Source organism: Bos taurus, chromosome 23 (assembly GCF_002263795.3).
Source record: "Bos taurus isolate L1 Dominette 01449 registration number 42190680 breed Hereford chromosome 23, ARS-UCD2.0, whole genome shotgun sequence".
Taxonomy (NCBI): domain Eukaryota; kingdom Metazoa; phylum Chordata; class Mammalia; order Artiodactyla; family Bovidae; genus Bos; species Bos taurus.
In genome coordinates this window covers 17,775,787-17,800,854 of record NC_037350.1, presented here as the reverse complement: position 1 = coordinate 17,800,854, position 25,068 = coordinate 17,775,787, and the positions used below count along the sequence as shown (strand labels likewise).

Sequence of the window (25,068 nt, the reverse complement as noted above, 5' to 3'; positions counted from 1 at the left end):
AACTGTAGCAGGGGCCACTGTTCAGTACACTGACTGAAAGCCTGTATCTTAACACATAGTCGCCACAGTGAGGATACTGGGGGCGGTGGGGGGGGGGGGCGGGGGGGCGGGGGGGGGGTTTGGTGAGTTAACTGAGCTTCTAAGGTGGCAACTTATCCAGGATAACCCAGCTAGTAATCATCAGAACTAAAATTTAAGTTCTGCCTCCAGTGAAACTTCAACCACCCTTGGTTGCTCTTCCCCTCTTGAAGGATGATTTCCTTTTCTGTGAAAGCTGGTCGTTTCACAGAAGCTGGTCATTCCTGGTGTCGAGCTTAGGGCTGTGGAGGGAGCACTGTGGAGGCCTGGGGTCTTCCTGCCCGGTGCCACTCAGCCTTGCTGACAGCCTGGAGAAAGGCCGAGGGTGGCTCCAAAGGGATGCTGCAGCCAGTGGTCAGCCGAAGGCCTCAGGAGAGTTCTAAGAACTGCACATGCCCTTCCATCGTCCTCTTCCGGAAGGGAATGGCCACTGGCGCTTTTCCTGGACCGTCTTCACACTCGTCATCCCCACCTCCATTTCCACACAAAAGGCCCGGAGAAGGAAGAGCCCCTTAGTAGTCCAGGAGCCCTGCCCCATCCGCAGCTCCCCGCCTTTCCCCGCAGAAACCCACTGCTCCTAAACATGTCCACAGGACGCACAAACCATGTCCCGCGGTCAGAGTTCCCACTGCCCGCTCTGGGCCCCACACAGTGCCTTAGATGGGGACACGTATTTGCATCGATCCTGGGCCAAGGTGTGCGGCGACAACCGAAGTCCGGGAGCCCTGCCCTCGCACAGCAACGAGCAAAGTAATCCAGCTTGCCGGAGAACGCATGCGCACCCGCCCTTGAGGGCCCGCCCCCTAGCGACGCACGGCGTCCCTAACAACCGGCGTTCGTGGGGACCTGCGGGAAGGCGAGCGCTCAGGTCTCGGGAACGGTGAGGCAACCTCTGGAGAAAGAACACCCGGCTCCGGTCTCCCCTAGCGGGCTGAGCTCTCTCTGCCCCCACTCCCCCGACAGGGCACGGGAGCACGCCCCAGAGTCCGCCCACCCGGCCGAAATCTGCAGGTGGCCTTGGCTCCCGTGAGAAGGAAGGGCCGGCCTGTACCTATGGGAGGCCCCCACCCCATATGAAGTTGGCCGTGCCTCCTTCCTCCCTACAGCCACTGCAAACCGTCTCTGCGAGTCAGGGAAGGGTCACCCGAGATGGAGAAGGGGAAAGTGGAGTGAGAGTTGGTCATGGGGAAGAGCAGTCCCTAGTTCCAGGGCCCCAGCCTTCCTGGAAAGACAGATCTCTATTCCCAGCTCCTGGGGCTGCAGTCCTTCCCGCAGGTCTAGACGCTTCTACACCTCCCTCCCTCCCATGACATGGCTGGTTATCCTTGGTCACCAAGGAGAAGGAGGGCCCCTTCACTTCAGGCGGGTTGAGGGAGGGACTTGCTGGCATTTGGAGCTGAGCTTCCCCGGTCGGGTGTCTGAATCAAAGGTAGGGATGAGGGTGGAGTTCTTTTTTAAGGCAACAGACCTAAGTGGGCAGTTGGGAGGAAAGCCTAGCCCAGGGGTGTGATAAGTGTGCAGACTGTCTCACCAGCAAAAGACCAGGGGTGCTGGGCCAGAGCTCTGTCAGGGAAGCTTTTTTGCCCCTCTTTTGTGATTCCACAAACTCTGAATTCCCAAATGGAAATGACTTGGCCTGAGGTGGAGTCTGACACAGTAGGCAGGATAGGGATTGGGGAAATGTAGACAAAAGCCAGGGCCCTGAGGAGCAGCTGACTGAGAAAGCAGGAAGCACCATCAGAGAAGCTGGGGGATACGGGATGTCAAAGCCCAGCCCCGGACAAGGGATGTCCAAGGCCACAGAGGTCCTCACAGAACCTAAGGAAGGCCTGGCACTTCTGTTCAGTTCAGAGGAAGAGAGGGGAGGACCAGGGATGTAGTGAGCAGAAAAAGGAGAGGACTTCCCCCTCCCCTAGCATCTTCAACTTTCCCATTTGGGCAGGCAGGTGGAGCCTCTGCCCAAAGCGTTTGGATTTAACTAGGCACTTGAGAAAAATGGAGGAGGTCGGAGACGTTTCTGAGAGGAGGGAAGGTGCAGGAGACTCGAGCACTGAACCCTAGGTCTGGAAGGAACATGGAGGGCCCAACGGGGCAGGAGAGCACAGCTCTGCGGTATCTCTTGGATCCTCTTGGGGCCTCAAAAGCTGAAGTGATCATCAGTTCTGCAGAAGGACCCTGAGACTGCAAGGGACAGGGAGTGAGGGAGCCTGGACTGTTCAGGTCAGCACCGATGAGGGTGACCCCAGGCTCCCACTGGAGAGAGTGGGAAGCCCACTGGAAAAGTGCTATGACAACTGAGTCTGGGCAATTTAGGAAGCAATCCCAAGTGATTTGTCTCTGCTTTTGTGCAGGGAAGTGAGGAACAGCTTTGGACAGACATGGGTTCAGAGTTTAGCTTCTCCATTTACTATGTGATGCTTAGCAAGTTACTTAAGTTCTCTAAGCCTCTGTTTTTCTGTTTGTGAAATGAGGATAATGGTGTTATAATAACAATATTTGTCAATAATAAGTCTGAAGATTTCATAGGTTTATATAGGTACAGCATCTAACATCTTTGTCATGATATCTAACACTTGCCTTGAGTGTTGACTCTGGGCCCAACACTATACAGAATGTCTCACACGTGTTTCCTGGTGGTTCGGACAGCAAAGAATCTGCCTCCAATGCAGGAGATGCAGGAGACATAGGTTCAGTCCTTAGGTCGGGAATATCCCTGGACAAGGGCACGGCAACCCACTCCAGTATTCTTGCCAGGGGAATTGCATGGACAGAGGAGCCTGGTGGGCTGTCATCCATGGGCTCACCAAGAACCAGTCATGACTGAGTGACTGACACTTTCACTTCAGGGCTTCCCAGGTGGCACGAATGGTACAGAACCTGACTGCCAGTGCAGAAGACACAAGAGATGCAGGTTCAATCCTCGGGAAGATCCCTGGAAGAGGAAATGGCAACCCACTCCAGTATTCTTGCCTGGAGGATTCCATGGACCGAAGAGCTTGGCGGGGCTACAGTACATGGGGTTGCAAAGAGTCAGGCATGACTGAAGCGACTTAGCACGCAAGCATGCACACACATTAGCTCCTTTAATCCTCTGGATAATCTTATGAAGTAGGAACCCCAGTTACTATCCCATATTACAGATAAAGAGATGGAGGCTTAATGGGGTTGCATGACTTGCCAGATTCTCCCAGATGTTGGGGACAGAGTGGAGATTGGACCTCAGGCGGTGTAACTCCTGAATCCTGAGCTAGCTGTTAGTTATGCTGCCTCCTCCTGTGCACACACTACTGAGGGCCTGCTGGGCTGCTGCATGTGTGCATGCTCAGTCAAGTCCAACTCTTTGCGACCCCATGCACTGTAGCCCACCAGGCTCCTCTGTCCGTGGAATTCTCAAGGCAACAATACTAGAATGGGTTACCATGCCCTTCTCCAGGGGATCTTCCTGACCCAGGGATCTACCCTGTGTCTTCTACATTGGCATGTAGATTCTTTACCACTGAGCCACTTGGCCTAGAATACAATAAATCAGAGCTATGTATAGACAAGGAGGTGGTTCACAGAACACTTGTCCACCATCAAAAATGAGGACAACCCTGCCCAAACTAGGACATCTCGTCCCTTTCTATTGCCTGTGTTTGGGCATGTAGAGAGCAGACCCTAACACTTAACCCTGTGAGTTAAGAACTGAATGTTATTTCAGGACCTGGATGCTGGTCCTGAGGACACAGCTGGGACCAGGGGAGGGGGAGGAGGAGTCACCTTTCCTCAGGGGTTGTGGCAGGGTTGATGTTGGCGCCATAGCGTGTGAGGCCTTGTAGGTCCAGGAGATGAAGGGTCACTGGTTGCCCCCACTTGCCCCATCTGAGGGCAGGGTGTGCCCTTCGAGGGGGCACACCTGCTGATGGCACAAGAGGCACTCACTCGGGAATTCCCTGGCAGTCCACTGGTTAGAACTCAACCCTTTCACAGCTGTGGCCTGGCTTCAACCCCTTGGTTCCCTCAGTCAGGAAGCTAAGATCCCGTAAGCCATGCTGTGCAACGACAAAATAAAATTAAATAGCAGTGCAGGGTTCACATAGGGATGTATACACACATGTACAGCCTGTTAAGATTTCGTTTCGTTAGGGAGGAAATGCATTTTACTGTAACAGGTGTGTCTTTCGTCAGGGGCCTGAAATTCCCATCGTGGGGTGCCACGGACCTAGTCGCTCTTCCAGCCTGGGGAGACCCTCCCCGACACATCCTGTCTGCAGTGAAGACAGGACGCCTGCTTCCCTGGGAACAAGAACAGACTTTTTTCTTTTCTAGTGGAAGATGGAAAAGTGACTGGGAGAGCAGGGCGTTGTGGTTAGGGCAGCCAAGCTCCTGATCCGGCCCCAGCCCTCCTATATATCCAGGGGCCAGTTATTTCCCGGTCTGGTCTTCAGTTTCTTCATCCATAAAATGGGGTTGAGACGCCTGCCCCAACTCCAGTGTAGAATAAGACTCTAACAAGAGAAACGCTCTGAATGACGCTTGTAACTTTGTTTTTTTTTAATATTTATTTGTCTGGCTGCATCCAGTCTTAGTCGCGCTCATGGGCTTAGCTGCTCCGCAGCATGTGGGATCCTAGTTCCCTGACCAGGGATCGAACCCATATGCCCTGCATTGCAGGACATATTCTTAACCACTGGATCAACAGGAAAGTCCCAGAAACTTGTAACTTTTAAGTGCTGAGCTGCTGTACGTTGATGATGCTGTCAGCAAAGAGACGGGAGGTGGAGTTGGAGGCTCGGGTGGTCAGGAGAGGAACAGGCCACCAGAGGTAGACATCAGGAACAGCCAGGCAGCTTCTGGCCATCCTGTTGAACTAGTTCATCTACTGATCTGGGATTGTTCCCATAATTTCATTCACAAAACAGTAAGCCTACCCACATAGTGAGGACCTTTTGGTCATAAAGGGGCAGAAACCCAATTCTTAGCTTCAGCAAGAGAGACTTGCTGGAAGGCCATCAAGTCAGGTCTCAGAACTGAAGGAGGCCGTCAGAGGGCCTTCAGCGATGAGGACTGGGGACGGGAGGTGCCTGGTGCCCTCTGTCCACCTCCCTCTCCTGCTGGTCTCCGCCAGGCAGCACTTCCTCCTGCTGCCGCAGACCGGCCTTTTCCGTGTGAAGGGAAACAGCTTCCAGCAGCAGGGGATCTGTATCCTTCAAGGACGTGTGTCCTTCTGTCTACCTCCACTTGGACAAATCCCAGGGAGGACTCTGATTGGCTGATATCAGGTGCACCCCTGAACCAATACAGGGCACTCCTATTGGCCAGAATCTGTGATCAGAGGGAGGTGGGGCAGCCCAGAACGGCAGCTGCCTCCCTGGCAGACCTGATACCGGATTAGGGATTAGAGAGAAAAAAACAAGTAAAAGAGGACTTCCCTGGTGGTCCAGTGGCTAAGACTTCATGCTCCCAATGCAGGGTTCCATCCCTAGCTGGGGAACTAAGATCCCACATGCCGCATAGCACAGTCCAAAAAAAATAGAAATAGTCCTCACACCTGGAGGAGCCCACAGTCCAGTGTGGGTGTGAGGAGAGGGTTGTTAGTCCACTGAAGCGACACAGGTACTAAGGATCTGACAAAGAGAAGGGGGAGATAAGAAAAGCCAAAGACTCCAGAGGGGAAATGGTGTTTGAGTTCAGGCTCAAAATACCAGTGCTGGTCTGCTTCCCCGGGCAGAGACTGCAGGAAAGGCCTTCCAGGCAGAAAGTGGCTTGAGCAAAGGCTGGGTGGCGCAGATTAGTCTGCCGTATTCAAGATGCAGAGAGGGGTTTATTTCAAACAGAGCATCCGGCCATGGAGGGCCTTCTGCACTGAGTTGAGGAGCCAGGGGCTTACCCAGAGCCCTGCCAGGACAGCTGTGAGAAGGCTGGGTGCTGGTACACACCCAGGTGCGGGGCAGCTGCAGCTACAAGGACAATGGACAATGAGGCCCTGAGCTGAGGCCACAGCAGGAAGGGAGAGGAGGGACCGCAGGGGAGGGAGTCAGAACTGAGGGGAAACTGCAGTGACCAGGTTGGGGGAGCTGGTACTGAGGGAGAGAGGTGAGTCCCCAGCTTCCAGGTTCACACACCTGGGTAGCTCCTGGTGCCTCTGGCCAAGGTAAGCAGCCAGGAGGAGGAGAGCCTTGGCGGAGGCACTGAGTGTTCTTGGCGGGCAGACTGAGGCTGCAGGCGCCTCGAGGTGGCCAGTGGCCATGAGTCTGGAGCTCAGAGGGGATGGGGGAGCTGCAGCCCAGCAAGAGGACGAACAGGGCAGGCAAGGCTCAACCCTGAGGGGTGGGCAGAGTCAGAGGAGCCTGTGTTGGAAGCCTCTGGAGAATGTCCGAGAGGCCGGGGGGAAGAGTTGAGAGAGCGGCAGCCCAGTGGTGGTTGAGAAGAACAGGTTTGGGTGTGTGACTTGATGCCATCTTTGTAACATTAGTAACTGGCAGGCAAAGAGTTCATCGTGCTCATTATCCTTCGAAACATACTCTGCTTTATATTTGATTGATTCTTTTAGGTATGTATATATATAAAAAAAAAATTTGGAACTAAAAGCCTTCTTAGAAGAATCCTCTATCTGGTAACAAATTGCTTGCCAAAAATATTTCTGTGATGTTGAGTTTTTTTAAAAAAATCAAGACACGATAAGTGAAAACTACCAATCTGACCTTATTATGAGGTTAACATTATCAACATTTGCCTTTAACATGACATCAGACCTCGGGGTATGGAGGTCTCTGTGAATGTTGCGGGACCGTAGGGATTCTTGTTTATATCAGCCAAGCACATGGAGCACGTGCAGGGCCACCGTGTCCCTCCTTCTGAGGCGATGGCTCAGGGACTTGGACCAAGCCCCAGGCAGGTCGTGCAGCGTCCTACCAGAGAAGGCTCCGGGCTCCAAACAGCGGCCAGGCAGTTAGGACCAGACCTGAGGAGCCAGGTCCTAAGACAGTGAGGCATTAGATGGTGAGAACAGGCCATCCTGTTCCTGGGAGCACCCTGCTAGGCCCCAGGAAGGGTCTCCCAACATATGGCTTCCCGGGGAGCAGAAGGGACCACTGAACAGGATGGTGAAGCCAGGCAGTTCTGTGAGAGAGGCCTGGAGAGCCACGCTAGGTTCTGCTCCCACAGGCATGGCCCAAAGGCTGTCCTGGGTTGCGTCTGGGACCAAGGGGAATCCCGGAATGTGTTAGACCAAAACTGTGGAGGGAGCCCCAGGCGTCCAGACGCGGAGCTGGTGGGAACAGGGCTGGCCTGTTGTCCTCCTCCTCTGGCCCAGTCTGCCAGCCCTCCACCCCACCCCCTCCTGTCCAGACCTGAACACCACCACCACCTTGCCCTCACGTGTCCCCTGGATGAAGGGAAGCACCTCACTCAAAGACACCATCTCAGGTTAGTACCCAGAAGCAGGTCTCTAGGGCTTTACCTCCCCAGCCCAAACCGCTGTCCCTCAGAATGCCTCCGTCCACACACCCACTCCAGTACTTCTGCCAAATAGTTTTAAAAATGTTTATTTATTTGTTCAGAACACAGTGCCTTCATTGCCTCCTGCAGGCTCTTGTGTTGCGGCACACGGACTCCGTTTTTTTGTGGTTTCGTGGGCTTAGTTGCTCCAGAGCACATGGGATCTTAGTTCCCCAACCAGGGATCAAACCTGTGTCCCCTGCATTGCAAGGCGGATTCTTAACCACTGGAACACCAGGGAAGTCCCACTCCTATCAAATATTATGAATATGATTCAAGTATTATCTCAGGGGAATCTCCACGAAGCCTGCAGAGGAAGATATTACTGTGCCCTTTGATGGATAAGGAAACTGGCACTCAGACCGAGTAACTTGGCCAAGGTCACACAGCAAGTGCCTGGCAGAGCCAGAAATGCCAAGTCATCTGGGGCCTCCAAGCAGCATCCCCTCCCAGCCACACCCTCGGAGGGACCATGAGTCAAAAAGCGCCAGCTGCTTGTCCCACAATGCATGGACCCAATCTGTTTGTCAATTTGCATTTTATTTGCATAAGTGTGTCACCAAAATACATAGATATCTTCCTTATACTGCCCCCTCCTGTCTCTCTCTCTCTCTCTCCCCCCCTCCCTTCCTTCCTCTCTCTCTCTCTCTCACACACACACACACATTCACACAGCCAGGCTCTTCCTCCTTGAGATGCCTGGAGGACTGGGGAGCACCATCTGGTCCCCTCCATCTGCCAAGGACACCTTTGCTAGTTCACAGTGTTCCTGCCCACCGGCCACTACCCAGTGCATGGAGTCGGGGAGCAAACCCAGAGCGGGAGCTCCGTGCTGGGCTGAGCAGACCCAATTCTTCCGAGGTCCTGGGGAGGGGACACTGCAGCATGGGTGCAGGAATGGACAAACGGGGTGACGGCATGCCCGGATATATCCTCTGTCCTCAGCCTCAGATTTAGCTGCCTTGTAGCCTCCCACACTTTCCCGCTGCTGCTGTCTGGAATGCCCGGAGCCTGGGAGAAATAGGAAGACTGGGATGGGGAGATTGAGGGAGGGGCAAGCTAAAGCCCACTGAGGGAAGAGGAGAAGGTGCTGATGCCCTGGGCAGGGTATGGGTCTGGTTTCCCTAGCCTTCCCTTCTGGCCTGCACTGCCCAAAACAGTAGTCACTAGCCATCAGATTTTGAAGGTTTAAATACATATACCTAATAATTATATATATATATTAATTTTTATATTGATTACATGTTTAAATATTTTGGACATATTGGGTTAAACATAAAGTTAATTTCACTTGTTTTCTCTTTCCTTTCTTAGTGTCTATAGGAGAAGTTTTTAAATAGTCTGTGTGGCTTGCATTTGGGCAGCCATTCTATTTCTATTTCTATACTTCAATTGGCGAGTACTGTTCTTCATCCCCTCCTCCTGGTTAGGCAGTTGTTTTTCTGTAAAATGCTTAGTGGCAGGGAGCTGTTTTGAACTAAACGTTTATCATACCTCAGCCTTTTGGCTGAACTTGATAGACTGAGTTGTTGTTGTTGTATTTATGTACAAATTTTTGGCTGTATGGGGTCTTTGTTTCTGTACGGGGTCTTTGGGGCTTTCTCTAGGTGTGGAGAGTGGGCACACAGGCTTAGCTGCCCTGTGGAATGTGGGATCTTCCCCAACCAAGGATAGAACCCATATCCCCTGCACTGGCAGGCAGATTCTTAACCAGAGGACCACCAAGGAAGTCCCAATAGACTTTTAATCCACCTTTGTTATATATAAGCTGTGTAACTTTAGGCAACTCAGTTCACCTCTCTGAGCTTCAGTTTCACATCAGAAAAAAATTAGTCCATCAGCGCCTATCTCAAAAAGGCTTCTGTGAGAATCAAATGAGCTGATATACATAAAAAACTAAAAAAAGGGACAGCATACAGCAATTGCTTGTAATTACTGCATAGCTATTATTGTCTGAAATGTGGTTCTGCTGCTTGCTACAGCTTCGTGTGTCACAGAAAGCTATGCCTCTTCGGATGCATTATTTTAGTCACTCTTCCCAATCATCTTATTGGTAACTGCTATCCTCATTTCACAGGGGAAGCATCTGAAACTCAAAAAGCTTCAATAACCGGCCCAAGGCCACCCAGCTGGTGGGGTGTGTACCTGGACCTGCTCTAGTCCAGAGACTGGCCCTTCAGAACCACCCTGTGCTATGTCTGTTGGTAAATGCCCACCGAAACCCTCCAAAATAACAACCCTTCCTGCTCCTCTTTCTCCAGGTTCCTGCCAGCACCCAGGATCTGCCTGTCTGAGAAGCTCCCCGTCACGAGGCCATCACCAAGGGGCCACCTGTCCCTGTGTTGCCAACCCCCAGCATGCAGGATACCCAGACAACAGAGTCACCGTCAATCCCCAGCCGGTCCTCAACCTCCACCCAGGACCGGTCTTCCACTGTGGGCCAAACTTTGAGCTCAGCCCCACAGCCCTCAAAGCCCACCCCGATTATCCCACCCCTGGCTAAGTCCACAGGCCCAGGTTCTGGGTCTGGGGTCCGGCGGATGCGCAGGATCATCGCTGAGGATGCTGAGTGGTCGCTGGCCATCGTGCCCCTCCTCACAGAGCTCTGCATTCAGCACATTGTCAAGAACTTCCAGAGTGAGTCTGTCCCCTCCTCGCTTGGGAGCAAGAAGGCCAGGAGTGGGGCAGGGTGGGAGGGGACTGCCTTGAGGCCAGGCCTCAGAGCTGGGTCTGGGGGCAGCCCCTGCCTTCTCCTACAATGTCCTCTTGTCTTGTTCAGTCCCTTGGTCATGTCCGAATCTTTGCAAACCCGTGGACTGCAGCACGCCAGGTTTCCCTGTCTTCACCATCTCCCAGAGCTTGCTCAAACTCACGTCCATAGAGTTGGTGATGCCATCCAACCATCTCGCCCTCTGTCATCCCCTTCTCCTGCCTTCAATCTTTGCCAGCATCAGGGTCTTTTCTAATGAGTCAGCTCTTTGCATCAGGTGGCCAATGTATTGGAGCTTCAGCTTCAGCATCAGTCCTTCCAGTGAATGTTCAGGACTGATTTTCTTTAGGAAAATGTCCTCATCCCCACTCACCTCCTCCCTTCTGCCTACCCTGAGGCCAAGTCAGTTTCTCCAGCCATCCCCCCTCCCAGGCCCCACCAGACCCCTCCCCCATCCCGCTCTGTGCCCTCTACATCTAGGCCCTCTCCTTCCTTTTCCCACTCTCTCCAGCAAAGCCTGGCCCAAACCACATCTACCTCCTCCACTAGAAAGCCCTCCCTGGTTGACCATCCTCCACTCTCTCTTCTATGGACGTGTATAGATCCTTGGTTTGTCCAGTACTTTAGTTTCTGTTAATGTTCATCCTTTTCAAAGATGAGTCGGCAACCTCTCCTACCAGAGGGGGAGCTCTCTGAGGACAGGGCCATCGTGTTGTCTACGGCACCTGTCACCACCAGGCCTACAATATATTCATTAGACCTGTTTACAGTCTGCCTCCACTAGTAAGATGGAGCGCCTCCCTCGGTTTTGTTCACTCTTGTATCTTCAGCACTTAGGGTGGAAGGATAGTATGCGGTACGTAGTGTGTGCATGTATGCTCAGTCACTTCAGTCGTGTTTGACTCCTTGTGACCCTATGGACTGTCGCACTCCAGGCTCCTCTGTCCGTGGGATTCTCCAGGCAAGAATGCTGGAGTGGGTTGCCACGCCCTCCTCCAAGAAATCTTCCTGACCCGGGAATCAAACTCATGTCTCTGCCTCTTTTATGTCTCCTGCATTGGCAGGCAGGTTCTTTATCACTAGCACCAACTAGGAAGCCTGTGGTACATAGTAGGTGCTCAAAAAAAAAAAAGCTTTTGTTTTGAAATGAATGAATCAAATCACATTGGGAGCCTCTGAAATCAGGAGTTACCTCCTCTGCTAGATTAAGAAAAAACTGAGGGCTGGACCTGGGATTCTGTCTCAGACAGAGAGCTCCCTGAGACCAGATGCTAAGATGTCCACCTTCAACCAGGACCACCCCAGATTAAGGATGGTGTGTCCCTCCTCAGATCAGGCCTCCCTGGGAATGAAGGCTATCTCTTCTCACAGACTGGGGCTCCCTGAAGGCAGAGGAGGGTCTTCCTCTTTCCTGGGTGCCCCCAGACAGACAGGCTGAACCCAGGGCACCACAGTGCAGTGTCCCCAACACTGTGCCTCCATTTGCCTATTCTTGCTCCCAAAGACAACCCCATCCTGAAGCAGCTGCTCCCAGAGCATCAGAAGAAGGTCCTGAACCACCTGTCTCCTGACCTGCCGCTGGCTGTGACCGCCAACCTGATCGATGATGAGAGTTACTGGCGCCGCTGCTGCACGCAGCGGTGGCCCGTGTGCCACGTGGACAATCACGGCGGTAGCTGGAAGCGCATGTTCTTTGAGCTGCACCTGGAGAACCTGCTGAAACACTTCATCCCGAACACCACCGACCCCGCCGTGATCCTCAACCTGCTGCCGCTCTGCAGGAACTACGTGCGCGCCATCCGGGTGGATCAGTTCCTTCCGCCCGTGCAGCTCCCGGCCCCGCCCCGCGGCGGGGATCAATCCGATTCCGGCAGCGAAGGGGAGATGGAGGAACCAGCCATGGACCACTACCAACTGGACAACCTGGTGGCTGGCCTGAGCCATCTGGAGGAGCTGGACCTGGTATACGGTGTGAAGGACTGTGGCATGAACTTCGAGTGGAACCTCTTCCTCTTCACCTACCGCGATTGCCACTCCCTGGCGGCCACCGTCAAGGCCTGCCACACCCTCAAGGTACCACCTACCCCCAGCCTCCCCCTACCTCCCATTCTCAGCATCTTTCTGAGTCCCTCTCCCCTTCCCCTCCTCCTCCATCACCGCCTTCTTGCTCCTATTTCCTTCTCGCTCGTTGTCCTTGGTGGCCCTGAACCAAGCTGGGTTCTGGGAATGCAGAAACGCAGAAGGTTCTGCCGGGCCCATTCACCAGCTATTAATCCAACAGGCGACTGCACCCGGGGCCCTGTCCTAGGTGCTGAAGATTCCGCAGTGAGCACAATTAGACCATTTGTGCCCTCCAGCTGACAGTCTGGTGGGGATAAAAGGCACTAATCAGCAATCATATAAAAGTGAAATTGCAACTCAAATAGAGTTTACCAATAAAAATACGGGATGTCCAGTTAAATCTGAATTTCAGATACACAATGAATTTTTTATTTTTTAGGTTAAGTATGTCCCAAATATTCTGGTTGGAAGAAAGAGAGCATGCCAAGAATCAGAGGAGGAGGAAAAGGAGGACATGACATTGTATCATAGAGTCCAGGGAGGGAGGCGTTTCAAGAAGAGGGGTGAGCAGCAGTGGGGTGGGATGGAGCTGAGGACCGGATGTAGCAAACTTGGAGGTCACTGAGGGGAAGCTATGTCGGTGGAGTGCCAGGAGCAGAGTCCAGATCAGAGGCATTTGTGGAAAAAGTGAGAGGTGAGGAGACAGATCAGCTTTTTCAAGAACTTGGCTGTGAAAGGAGAGAAAGGTAGAGCAGTAACAATGAGGGGTTTGGGTTTCCTTAAGAAGAAACTTGCATGTGTTTAAAACCAATGTATAAAAACAAAACCAAATGGATCCTAATCAAATGCATAAGCTTTTGCACAGCAAAGGAAACCATAAAACAAAGAAACAACATTCAGACTGGGAAAAATATTTGCAAACAATGCAACAGACAAGGCTTGGTTTCCATAACATACAAGCGGCTCATACAACTCAATAACAACAACAAAACAGCCCAATCCAAAAATGTCCAGAAGACCTACACATTTCTCCAAAGATGGCCAACAGGCACTTGAAAAGATGCTCAACTTAGCTAATTGTTAGAGCAATGCAAATCAAAACTAGAGTGGGGTATCACCTCACAAAAGTCTAGGAGGGTGCAGCGAAGGGCTGACTCATCCAACAGACCTGGATTCAAAACCTGCCTCCACGGCTTAATCACCGTTTGACTCTGGGCAAATGAGGTTTCCACTCAAAGCCTCCATTTTCTCCTGTAAAATGCAGAGGACTTGTTCTATCTCACTAGGATGCCAAGGGTTAGAGATCATGGCTATGGAATGTTGCAGCAGCATGCCCAGCACGTAGTCATTACTCAATAAGTGGTAGTTTTTTCCCTACCAGTCGCCACCAAATCTGCACCACTATCATGCTGGGTAGACCTGCCCTGCCCAAAAGCCAGCCAGGTGGTCGAATCCTTTATCCCTTACTGCTCCACCTCTCTCCCCCTTCCCAGCCAAGTTCTTCTCTCTCTCTTTTTACTATTTATTTATTTGGGTGGGTCCCATATGCAACATGGGCTTCCCTGATGACTCAAGCAGTAAAGAATCCTGCAATGCAGGAGACGCAGGAGATGTGGGTTCGATCCCTGGGTCGGGGGCATCCCCTGGAGGAGGGCATGGCAACCCACTCCAGTATTCTTGCCGGGAGAATCCCGCAGACAGAGAAGCCTGGTGGAGTACAAGTCATAGGGTCACAAAGAGTTGGACACGACTGAAGGGACTGAGCACACACGCACAGCTGCAGCATGTGGGGTCTTCTATCTTTATTGCAGCATGTGGGATCCACCTCCCATACCAGGGATCTAATCTGAGCCCCCTGCACTGGGAGCTCAGAACCCCAGGCACCGGACAGCCAGGGAAGACTTCCCCCTAGCCAGGTTCTTGAAAGAGCAGAACCTCAGGAGTTCCTGGGGCTCCCTCCTCTACCTGGGGGAGGTATGTAGGCAGGCACGTTCTTCCTGCTGCCCACAGATCTTCAGGCTGACCCGAAGCAAGGTGGATGACGACAAGGCACGCATCCTAATCCGCAGCCTCCTGGACCACCCGGCCCTGGAGGAGCTGGACCTGTCGCACAACCTCATCGGGGACCGGGGCGCGCGCGCTGCCGCCAAGCTGCTGAGCCACAGCCGTCTGCGCGTGCTCAACCTCGCCAACAACCAGGTGCGTGCGCCCGGCGCCCATTCTCTGGCTCACGCCCTGGGGCACAACAGCAACCTCATCTCCCTCAACCTGCGCCTCAACTGCATCGAGGATGAGGGCGGCCAGGCGCTCGCCCACGCCCTGCATACCAACAAGTGTCTCACCACGCTGCACCTCGGGGGCAACGAGCTGTCCGAGCCCACCGCGACCCTCCTATCCCAAGTGCTCACCATCAACACCACACTCACCAGCATCAACCTGTCCTGCAACCACATCGGGCTGGTGAGCTATGGCTTCTGGGGCACGCAGGGCCAAGGGGAAGCCCTGGGGGCTTGGGCGGAGGGCTTGGAATCTGACTGCTGCCGGTGCTTACCGGGAAATTGCTAGGACCACAGGCTTTACCCAGTTCTCACCCCAGCTCTGCCATTTAGCACTTGGTTAAAGTTACTTAACCTTTGGGACCTCCATTTCCCCATCTGTAAAACGCAAATAGTAATAGCATCTACCTCTAAGTGTGGTTAATGGAAGGATTAAACGAGTTATAACTGTAAAGCAGTTAACCATTGCAGATACTGGCTAGGTCCTCAGTATTTACTAGTTGTTGCTACTACTCGGGATTCTGTACTATGCTAGGCACCCAGTATCCGTTAGTTTTTCTTTAGCCCTCAACTTATCTAGTAAAATAGCCCCCGCTTTATAGATGGAAAATAGTCTCAGAGAGGTTAGTGAGTTGCCCAAGAGCATCCAGTCAGGTTGAAAGCCTGGGTCCTTCCCAACAGACAGTGTCTTTCAAATCTTGACCAAGTCTCAGAGTAAGAAATGCAATTTGCATGAGCACCTAGTGAACACATACATCGATATAACGTAATTGAAATTTAACTTGCACTGCTTGTGATATATGCTGATGTTTTCTTGTATAATGTCTGCTATTTTTAAAAAAGATGCTTCGGTGACCTGTTGAGTTGACTTTGCAACATACGGTTTTGTCACAACCATAGAAAACCAGCATTCTGCCTCCCAACAGGAAATTTTTCTTACTGGGCGAGGGCCACCCAACCCAGAAGGGGCTGAAACTGTGAGGCCTAGAGAAGAGGGCCCTCCATGCACTCCAGCTAGGGCCCTGCACCCTTTACCAAGCCTCCCCAGAGGACAGTCGGGCTCACAGACACTGACTCCAGAGAGAATGCTCTTGGCTACAAGTAACAGAAAGCTTGAATGGGAAATGGCTTAAACAAGAGGAATGTTCACTGTGTCCCATAATCAGAAGCCCAGGAGAAGGGGGTTCTGGGGTTGGTGGGTTCCTTGGCTCAGTGCTTCTGAGCCACCTCTGCTCTGCCTACCCAGCCCCATGACCCTGTTGTCTCTTGTGTGACTCTCATGGGCCCAAGACGGCGGCTGTACTTCCCACAGGGCTACGCTCAGAGGCAGAAAAAAAGGAGACCACTCCTCTCTTTCCTTCTCTTTTACGAGAAAAAGCTTTCCAGATGCCACTCCCTCCAAACTTCTTCCTTATATCTCACGAGCCAGATGTGTCTCCCGTGCTCGTGGCTGAACCAGAAGAATGGAGTCATTGTCACTGCCGCAGCACCACCCTTTTCAAACCACTGGGGCTGAAAAGTCAATGTAGTGAATTGCAAGCACCATTTTTCTCAGAGAATAAGATGGAACAGGATAGAAAACGCTACACAAAGTAGGAATTGTGTTGTGAAGTTGTTCCCGTCATGTCTGTGTATCAGGATGTGTACGTGTGCACACATCCACCCATGTGTGTGTGGTCCTGAGTCATGGTGGAAAGTGACCCTTTCCCTTGTATTCCTGACCCAGGATGGCGGGAAGCAGCTCCTGGAAGGCATGTCAGACAACAAGACCCTCCTGGAGTTTGATTTGCGCCTGTCAGACATCGCTCAGGAGAGCGAGTACCTCATCGGCCAGGCCCTCTGTGCCAACCGCGAAGCAGCCCGCCAGCGGGCCCTGAATCCCAGCCACTTCATGTCCCCAGTCACTGTCAAGGGCCCTGAGAACCCTGCGGGATAAGACGGGAACAGGGCTGGGGCAGTGGCCAGACCTGGGTCACTGCCCCAGCCCCACCCCTCATTTCATGCCCCTGCCATGCCTGCTCTTGAGGGTCACCCCGGTCCCGAGGGCGGGAGAGGGGAGACCAAGACTATCCTTGGGGTGAGCGATTGAGGTTCTGCAGGGATCTGTGAGGAGAGGAAGGAGCCTGGGATAGAGGTAGAAAGTGGGACTTAGCCCTGGTACCTAGGGAGAGGATATGAACGGACTCACTGAAATGACTGACTACTTCCAAGAATACAGAAAGCCGACCCTTGGAGACTGTGAGGCCCAGACTCTCCTCCAGGGGCTGCCCATCTCCCCAATCACCCTCCTCCCCACCATTGTTCTCTACCGGACAGATCCTTGACCTCTTGACCTTCAAACACACACTGTCTCCTCCACCCCAGGATTCAGCAGAGCTCTGCCTGGCTCTTCCACCCTCACCCTGCAGATGCCACCTCCCTCTTCCTTGACTCTGCTTAAGTCTTCCAGTTCTGCAGGTCACGCCACCCCTAGTCCACCCCACCCCCAACCTGGGCAGGAGGAAACAAAGGTGACGGGAGGGGCTCAGACCTATCAGCCTCCTCAAAGAGCTGCTCACAGAACTGGGAGATGGTGAGAGAGGTGTGACCCTGGGAGGGAGGTCAGTGAGTCATCCGCAACTTTATTATCCACCAGATTGATTTATACAATCTTTGCGCTTGGAAATCCACGACAGAAAGGCCACAGTGTGATGCACCCAGTTGACAGAGACCTGTCTTCTCCCCAGCCAGGCCCAGCCCACCCCACAAGCCCTTGTCCCAGGACACATGAAACCCTCCAGGCACCCTCCACGAGTCCCCATCACTATGACCGCCCGCCCTGGGGCCACACCCACAGGAATCACATCTCCCCATGAGGCCATGAGAGGATCTCCTGACGGATTCAGGCTGAGCCCCAGGGCCCATCCTCTGCAGACCGAACCCCCAGCCCCGTTTCCAAAGGGTGGGTCACAGGCTGCAACCACAGCCTAGGAGCGCTTTCCAGGGACTCCTTCCAACAAGCAGGCACGGAGCAGAGCACCAAAGCGGGCTTGGGAGTGACCGCACGTGTGTACCTGTCTGGGCACCTTCAAGTCTGTCTGTGCCTGACACCCTCTGACAGTTCCAGAGTGCAAACTTACAGGTGTGAGGGTGTGTGTGAGTGTGTGAGTGTACATAGCCACAGCTGCTAGCAGAGGTTCTAATTAGAGAAACAAGAACATTCAGTGTAAAGTTTAATTTTAGAGATTAATTTTTCTGGTTTTCGTTTTCCCTGGCAATCAATAAAGCTACCAAGAAAACAGACCAAAGACTTGGTTTCTCTCTAAGTCTGTGCGTATGTGGGAGGTGTGAGGCTGTCAGTGTGAGAAGACCTAGGCAGAAATGGTCAATACAGGCAAATATAATCACAGCCCCTCCCCTCTCCCTTCCTCCCAGCTCAGGCTCTGTCTCAGGCATCTGCCTGAGGCAGGGAGCTGAGTTCCTCCCTTCCCCAGAGCCATGAGGTGGCCAGGATGCCCCAGACAAGGGTGTGACATCTGGGTGCCAGCTGGCCAAGAACTGGGTGCCAAGGCCACAGCTCGCCACCTGTACCTCGCAGACATCCATTCAAAGGAAAGAGGGGCGCTCCAACCCCTAGGCCCCTGAAGAGCACAGTGCTGGCAGGTAGGTGGGCACTGCTGCCCAGGGAAACCTAGTGGGCAGCTGTCCCCTCCTGCCCAAGCCTCCCCTTCTCCGGCCTCCTCCCCTTCTCACTCAGCCATCTCCACCTGAAAGTTAAGCTCAACCCCAATGCGCCACAGGCCATGGTGTCCCCACAATCTGTGCCCCCACCAACTCCCCAGGGAAGGGGAGCAGGGGAGCCAAAGGAGATGTTGCATAGGTGGAGGCCATGCCCCGGGCGGTGCGGGCCTGGCCAGGCTGGAGGAAGAGGGGAGAGGAGTGGCTCTGATGGCTCAGATGAAGTGAGAAGCATCAGGGGCGAGCCTCAAGACCGAGGGTTATCCTCTCTGGCTGCAAATGTGAGCTCACTCCCTGGGCACTAAGTCAGCTGGGAAAACGTTAGCCAGGGGAGCTGGGGGGGCAGGGGTTTTGTACACAGACATGCACACAGAAGCACATCAGGGTAGGAGTGGTGGGGGACAGCACATGGGGCCAGCGCCCTGGGGTGGTGACAGCATGCCCCTTTGAGGACCCTGGGACACACAGCAGGGCTTCAGCTCACGGGCTAGGGGAGGACAGAGGGATCAGGCAAGATTTAGAGAATGCCTGCCTCTGACCCCGCCACTGGAACGGAGCTTCCAGCTGGGCTCGAGACAAGGTCCTCAGCCCCTCAGAGCCTCAGCTTGCGGACGACCACTATCCACTCCTCCCCACCAACACGGGGGAGCCAAGGGGCAGTCCCCACGGACACCCCCACCTTTGAGGGTCTTTTCATGACCCTCTCCTCTTTGACTCCCACTTGCTTCCTGAGTTCTCTGTTGTCACCCAGGCCTGTTCCTAGTCTCCCCGCTGAGTCGTACGCCTTGGTCAGCTTGAAGGAATGCCACCCGAAGGAGGTGCCCTCCCAGAACCTAGGCAAGGAAGCTGAAGTTTAAAGGACTGAGGTGCACTGCCCTCCACAGTTTGCCTTCCCCCTCACCCTGGCAACAGCTCTTCAGAGCCAGGGAGCAGGCTGGGGAAGGAGAGCTGTGGTGAGTACGGTCCCCCCAGGACCCAACCTCCCGGGGGCCCAGGGAGATAAACAACAGCGGTGAGAGTGGCTAAAGGAAATCCCGATCTTCGGATCTTGTCGGGGCCAGTGCCAAGAAGAGGAGAGCAACATCTCCAGGGCTTTGAGATGGAGTACCATGGCTGACACCTGGGCCCGGCCTCAGACCCACCGAATTCATTAGCTTGGCTGAAAGCCAGCCCTGCTGTTCTCCGAACCGCTGCCCCCTTGGTAGAGAGAGGCGCCGGCAGGATCAGGCTGCAGCGAGGAAAGAAAGCCGGGCGGCCCTTCCCCCCTGGCCTCCAAACCTCCCCAGCTGCACAGCGAGGGCCTCTCCCTGGAGACGGAGCCCAAGGCGGGTCCCAGGGCGCAGTCGCCACGTAACAGTCATTGGATCCATTGAAAGGCGGGACAGGGAATCTCCAATGTGCGAGTGTGTGTGTCGCAAAGGGAGGTGACCCCCTAGGAACTCAGGGGCGGGCAGGCCTGGAAGAGACGGCTCTGCCGGGGTGGGATTGTCTCCCCTGCCCCCAGCTGTCTCTTTATGTACAGGAAGGTGGGGGGGGGGGTGGTATCGGATCGGCCCCATCTGAGTCTGGCCCACGCCCCCTCACCTCCCACCTCCCCACCCCCACCGTTCCCAGCACGGCCTCGGCCACACTCATGACTCCCCCTGCTCCACCCGCGGGACGCGCCGTCCGGCAAGGGGCAGGGAAGGAGACCGTCGGGCCGGTCCCGGGACCCGGGGTCACAGTGAAGTCTCTACGCAGGAGCCGTGGCGGTGCAGCGGCCGGTGGCTGTGGCCCAGACACCCCTCCTGACGGTGCACAATGAGCACCGGGAAGTAGAGGGCGTCGTGGTAGGGCGGCGGCGGCCCGGCCTCCTCCTCGTCGTCGTCCTCCTCGTCGTCCCCCATGCTGGCCTGGCTGGACAGTCGCGTCTGCTCGGTAGGGCAGCTCGCCTCGTTGACGCTCCCGCTCCGGCTGCGCCACAGGCAGCTGCGCCGGGAACCGTAGAGGCGGCCGAGAGAGAAACGGCTGCCCCCGCAGCCCGCCCCAACTCCTCCGGGCCCCGGGGCGGCCCGCGGGCTAGCGCAGATGCTCAGGGCGCTGCGCGAGAAGATGGACGAGCTACTAACGGCGCGCTGGCAGTGCTCGCAGCTGCGCCGGTACGGGGCCAGGCCCGCCGCTCCCGGTCCACCCACCCCGCCGTAGCGGCAGGTGGGGGCGTAGCCCCCGGCCGCGCCCCCAGCGCAGCGCGCGCCCAGCCCCGCCAGGTCCATGAGCACCGCCTCCGAGTAGCTGGGCACCAGCTGCTGGTTGGAGCGGATGTGCCACTCGAGCTCCGTGCTGTCCACCGTGTTGACCCGCGGCAGGCGGTGCGTGAGCGGCGGCAGCAGCTCGTCGCTGGGACTGAGGCCGCCGCCGGCGCTGCCACTCGCCGAACCCGGGCCCTCCAGGCCAAAGAGCTTTTCTACATGGTAGTGCGCGTAGGCCGTGCGGTACTCGGCCAGCACGCGCAGCGGCCACGACAGCGTGAGCAGCGCCGCGGCCCAGAAGGCGGACGAGCAGGCGTACCAGGGCGGCCTGGCCGGGTCGGGGAAGGCCACCATGAACTCGCGGAAGTCCACGTTCTTGAGATGCATGCCCTCGCGCGCCTCCATGTAGTCGTCCAGGCCCTCGTTCTCGGCGAAGAAGCGCGCGCGCTGGCACAGGTACGCGTTCTCGGCCTCCACGCTGGCGAAACTGAAGCACTTGGTGAAGCGCAGTCGTGTGGCCGGCGCGCCCTCCAGCCCCACCAGCGCCTTGGACACATCGCGGACGCCACAGCGCGCGTAGTCGAACTCAGCCTCGGCCACGTGCGTGTTCACGCGCTCATGGTAGACCTGCGGCGCCGGGGAAGGCGGCGGGAGTCGCTTCAGTCCGCTCACCCTCGTCCGCCCTCTGGCGGCTCTTGGCGCCTGATGGAACCCTCAGCCTGTCCTGGCTTAGCTCCCGGTTGGAGCCAGGTAGGATCTTATCTCCAGAGACAGACCCTGGAGTCAAGACTGCCGGGCTTCGAATCCCAGCTCCACCATATACTAGCTGTTTGACTTTGATATTGGTTAAGTACTTAGAGCAGAACCTGTCTGCTAATGTTTGCTGTTATTATTATGGTGGTGGTTATTGCTCTCCTGTGGCAGTGCCCACAAGAGCTCACTGCTGGCTGTGCTCTCCCTGGGGACAGTCGGGCAGGGTCCCAGCAACCACCCCCCTCCCATCTGGACCACCAGCCTGTGCTCCCCTTCAGCTCCTCACCTGGGTGGTGGTGTAGGCGTCTCCATTGCGGTATCGGGTGACTTGGCGCGTGCGGCGGACGTAGTGGTAGCTGATGGCCTTCCACCAGATACAGGGCGTGGCCTGCTGCATGCGGCCCACGCGCTCTCGCACGCTGCTCACGTCCACCCGGTGCTGCAGCTCGTGGCGGGCTTGGCAATGCCAGCACTCCACCAGGTAGACGGCATACAGCATGAGCAGGAAGGCCAGGGGGATGTAGACATAGCCGTTGGAGCAGGGGCTGTCGTGGTACATGAGGCTGTTGCCCTGGTAGGCGCTGCTGAAGGTGAGGCGGGTCACTGTGGTGACGTGGCACCAGGCCACCGCCCCCAGGCAGCCGTACATGAGCAGCGAGAGCAGCAGGCACTTCCAGTGGGACTCACGGCAGAGGGACTTGGTGAAAGAGGGCTGGATGGGACGCTGCTGCTCAGATGGGCAGGCAAAGGGCCGAGATGATTGGGGAGTGAGACGGAGTGGCAAGGACCCAGTACAGAGATGAATGCGGGAAGGGAGGGCCAGAGGCCAGCACCCGAAATGACAGGCAGAGACAGACAAGGATGTGGAGAGAAGAGTCAGACCAAGATGGGAGGCCAGGACCAGAGGTAAACACAGAAGTGACCCAGAGTGAGCCATGAGGACAGGAAAAAGGAACAGAATGCCAGTTTGGGGAAGTGCAGAGAGAGATACCCCAAGAGGCAGAGGGATCAGAGCCAGGGGTGGAGGGAGAAGGCCCAGGTAGCAAAGAAGACACAGATGGATAGGATGGCACCCAGAGGAATAGTCCAAAGACAGATAAAAAGATGACAGTGAAACAGGAGAAGGTGTGGGTAGGGAAGACAAGGAGGACAGACAGGCATCAGCGAAGGCAGGTCCCCAGCCCAGACCCCTTCCAGGTATTCTAGGAAAGGAGGGAGGGGCCCACTGACATCCCCTTCCCACTTCATAGGTGGGGCCCTCCCTTCTTCCAGGAGGAGCCACTTCCTTGGACCCATCCACCTCCCTCATACCTCCCAAGAAACCCCAAGTGCTGTCTCCTTCCCCACACTCTGGACCCCAGGTCCCTAGCAAGTCTCCCTAACATCCTACCCCTGTTCTAAGATGGAAAGCAGTGGGTTTGTGTCCCTGAGCAGCAAGTGGTCCAGGAGGAAATATCCAGATGGGCAGAGGCATATGGCTGGGGAAAGGGGATGGGAGACAGGGGTGGGAGTGGGAGGCAAGGAAGAAGATATTTGCGGCCCAGCCCTTTGTCAAGAGAAAACAGTTCTCAGTACCCAGGCTTGTTAAAGCACTAAATCATGTTCTGCCCTGCGGTGGTCCTGGTGAGTTGTTTATGCGTCTGGCTCCTCCACTAGACAGGTGCTCCTGAAAGCAGGGCCTCATTCTCTTTGCATTCTGGGTGCTGGCACCCACAGCCACTCAAGGACAAGTATACTGAGTCAGATGTCTGGTGGCGGCCTGGGCTTTCCCTCTGCTCCCCCCACCGTCTAGCTTTAGGAACCCCCCACACACCCTCCTGCTGAGATCCTGACTTATTCTTTCCATTCCCCTGCCTGGACCTGGAGGCTCCCCAGGGGAAGGGAGAGAAGGTGGAGAGAGGAAAGGCACAATAACAGGCAGTTGGCCCTGGACTGGTGTGAAATCCAAGGAAAGATCTGGAAGTACAGATAGGTGGCTGGGTTAGGAAAGAGTACTCAGCACATGCAGACAAGATTAGGGTGCATGTGCCTTTGTGGGAGCCTCACCCCTGGGGAGTGCATATGTGCCCCTTTGCATGCCCACTTGAGTGTGTGCTTGTCCCAGTGAGAGTGCGTGTGAAAGGGGCCCTCCCTGCAGTCCTGCCTGTGTGCTTCTGCCCTAGGGCAGTGTGCAGTGTGTGCACGAGCGTGCATGGGAGATTGGGGAGCCCCTGGTACTTTCCTTCATCGCTTTGTCTCCAGGTTTAGTATGCCCCCAACGAGGGGTAGGTATGCTTGGCACCAACACCTGGAAGGATTTCTGGGAGTCCCCTGGAGGGGGATGCTACACGGACGTTGGATGAGAGAGGCGCACATCCCCCACACAAACAGTCCCAGTGACCTCAGGGGGGATGACTTCTGCACACATTTGACCTTCTTAGGACCCCAGCTCAGGTAACACCACCGTTTCCTCCGTGGACCTGGCAGGTACTCTCCTGCCTTCCGCAGCCCCTCCAAGTCACCCTTCCTGGCCTTCTAGAGAGCATCTCCCTCCGCGAGATAGGATCCCGGCTACCGTCCCCACCCCCACTCACCCGGGGTCCGCGAGGCTCCGCCCCTAGGCCCCTCCCCCTGCCCGGGACCCCCCGAGCCCCGCCCCCGGCGCGGCCCCTTCCCCGACACCGCGGACAGCTCCCGCCGCCGGGCGGGGGCAGCGGCGCGGGACTGCGGCTGCGGCTGCCGGCTCGGGGTGCGGGGCGCCGGGCGCGCTGCGGCGGAACCGGCGGGGGAAGGGGCGCCACGCCCGGGGAAGGGACGACCGCGCCCGGGGAAGGGGCGCCACCGGCTCTCACCTCCTCTCGGGCGGGGCCCTCGTCCGTAGCCGCCGCCGCCGTGGGCTCCTCCGGGACCCCGGGGCCGCCACCGCCGCCGCCGCCACCGCCGCCGCTCTCTCCCGCGGCCGAGCCAGGGGGGGACATGGCGTAGAGGGGGCGCGTCGAGCTCAGGGCCTCCCGGGGGGCTGCCGGGGGCCGGGGGCATCCTGCGCCGGCCCTGGGGAGGGGGGCAGAGGGGGCGGGGCCCTCGCTGCTCCCCACCCCCCGCCGGGGGGAGGGGGCCTGGAAAGGGCACCACGGGTAAGGGGCTTGGGGATGGGGATGGGGAGGCGGGCTGGGGGGCCGGGCTGGGGGGGGCCGGGGCCGGGGGCGGGTGTCACCTTGAGGCCCTCGCGGCGCCGCTCCGCCTCCCGCCCGCTCCCGCCGCCGCCTTTTGTCTGAGCGGAGCTGGAGCCAGCGCGCCCCCCCTCTTCCTCCCAGCACAGGAGCCCCGCCCCCGGCCCCCCAAACTCCGCCTTCCCCAAGCCTACCTAACAGCCACCCCAAAGGGGACAAGCAACAGGGGCTCCCGGCACCCCTTCTTCTCTCCCAGCCCCGCTCACTACCCGCACCCCCGCCATTCTTCTTCCGAGGAGGAGAAACTAAGCCCAAACTCCTCTCCGTCTATTCACGGAGGGGGCGCCAGCGGCCAACTAACATCCCTCCCCACCGTTGGGTCTCGCAAGTTCCCAGGGCTGAGGGTGGGGAGAGGAAATTGAGTTTGGGAACCCTAGGCAAGATCCTCATTCTCAGTTGGATGGTAAAGGGTTAAGGCAGGAGCCAGACTTCAGAGGCCGGACCCTGCTGAACAAGGTTGGGAAAGGCTGAAAAGGAACGGATCGGAGCTGGATGTGAGGAAGGACTAGCAGAGGGCAGAAAAGAGGATATTGAAACCAGCCTTCACTGAACTAGCT

At 56.0% G+C, this 25,068-nt stretch overlaps 2 protein-coding genes across 5 annotated transcripts; one reads left to right on the top strand and one right to left on the bottom strand.

The window, feature by feature from the left end:
• Positions 1 to 863: 863 nt before the first annotated feature.
• On the top strand, positions 864 to 17,886 carry TCTE1 (t-complex-associated-testis-expressed 1). Of its 3 annotated transcripts, none has more exons than XM_059880585.1 (6): positions 898 to 958; positions 2,025 to 2,298; positions 9,819 to 10,194; positions 11,772 to 12,340; positions 14,339 to 14,788; positions 16,331 to 17,886. In XM_059880585.1, the coding sequence occupies exons 3-6, from the start codon at positions 9,915 to 9,917 to the stop codon at positions 16,538 to 16,540; spliced, it is 1,509 nt and encodes a 502-aa protein (XP_059736568.1). In that variant the 5' UTR covers positions 898 to 958; positions 2,025 to 2,298; positions 9,819 to 9,914; the 3' UTR covers positions 16,541 to 17,886. The 3 variants fall into 3 exon arrangements, with proteins under 3 accessions (XP_024839644.1, XP_059736568.1, XP_059736569.1); XM_059880586.1 differs by having other exon boundaries at positions 907 to 958; positions 2,061 to 2,298; XM_024983876.2 differs by lacking the exon at positions 2,025 to 2,298 and having other exon boundaries at positions 864 to 958.
• TMEM151B (transmembrane protein 151B) lies at positions 17,206 to 24,259 on the bottom strand. Of its 2 annotated transcripts, NM_001205863.1 has the most exons (3): positions 24,134 to 24,259; positions 21,589 to 22,029; positions 20,040 to 21,176 (listed from the first exon to the last, which is right to left on the bottom strand). In NM_001205863.1, the coding sequence occupies exons 1-3, from the start codon at positions 24,257 to 24,259 to the stop codon at positions 20,040 to 20,042; spliced, it is 1,704 nt and encodes a 567-aa protein (NP_001192792.1). The 2 variants fall into 2 exon arrangements, with proteins under 2 accessions (XP_024839374.1, NP_001192792.1); XM_024983606.2 differs by lacking the exon at positions 24,134 to 24,259 and having other exon boundaries at positions 17,206 to 21,176; positions 21,589 to 23,892.
• Between the last annotated feature and the right edge of the window lie 809 nt (positions 24,260 to 25,068).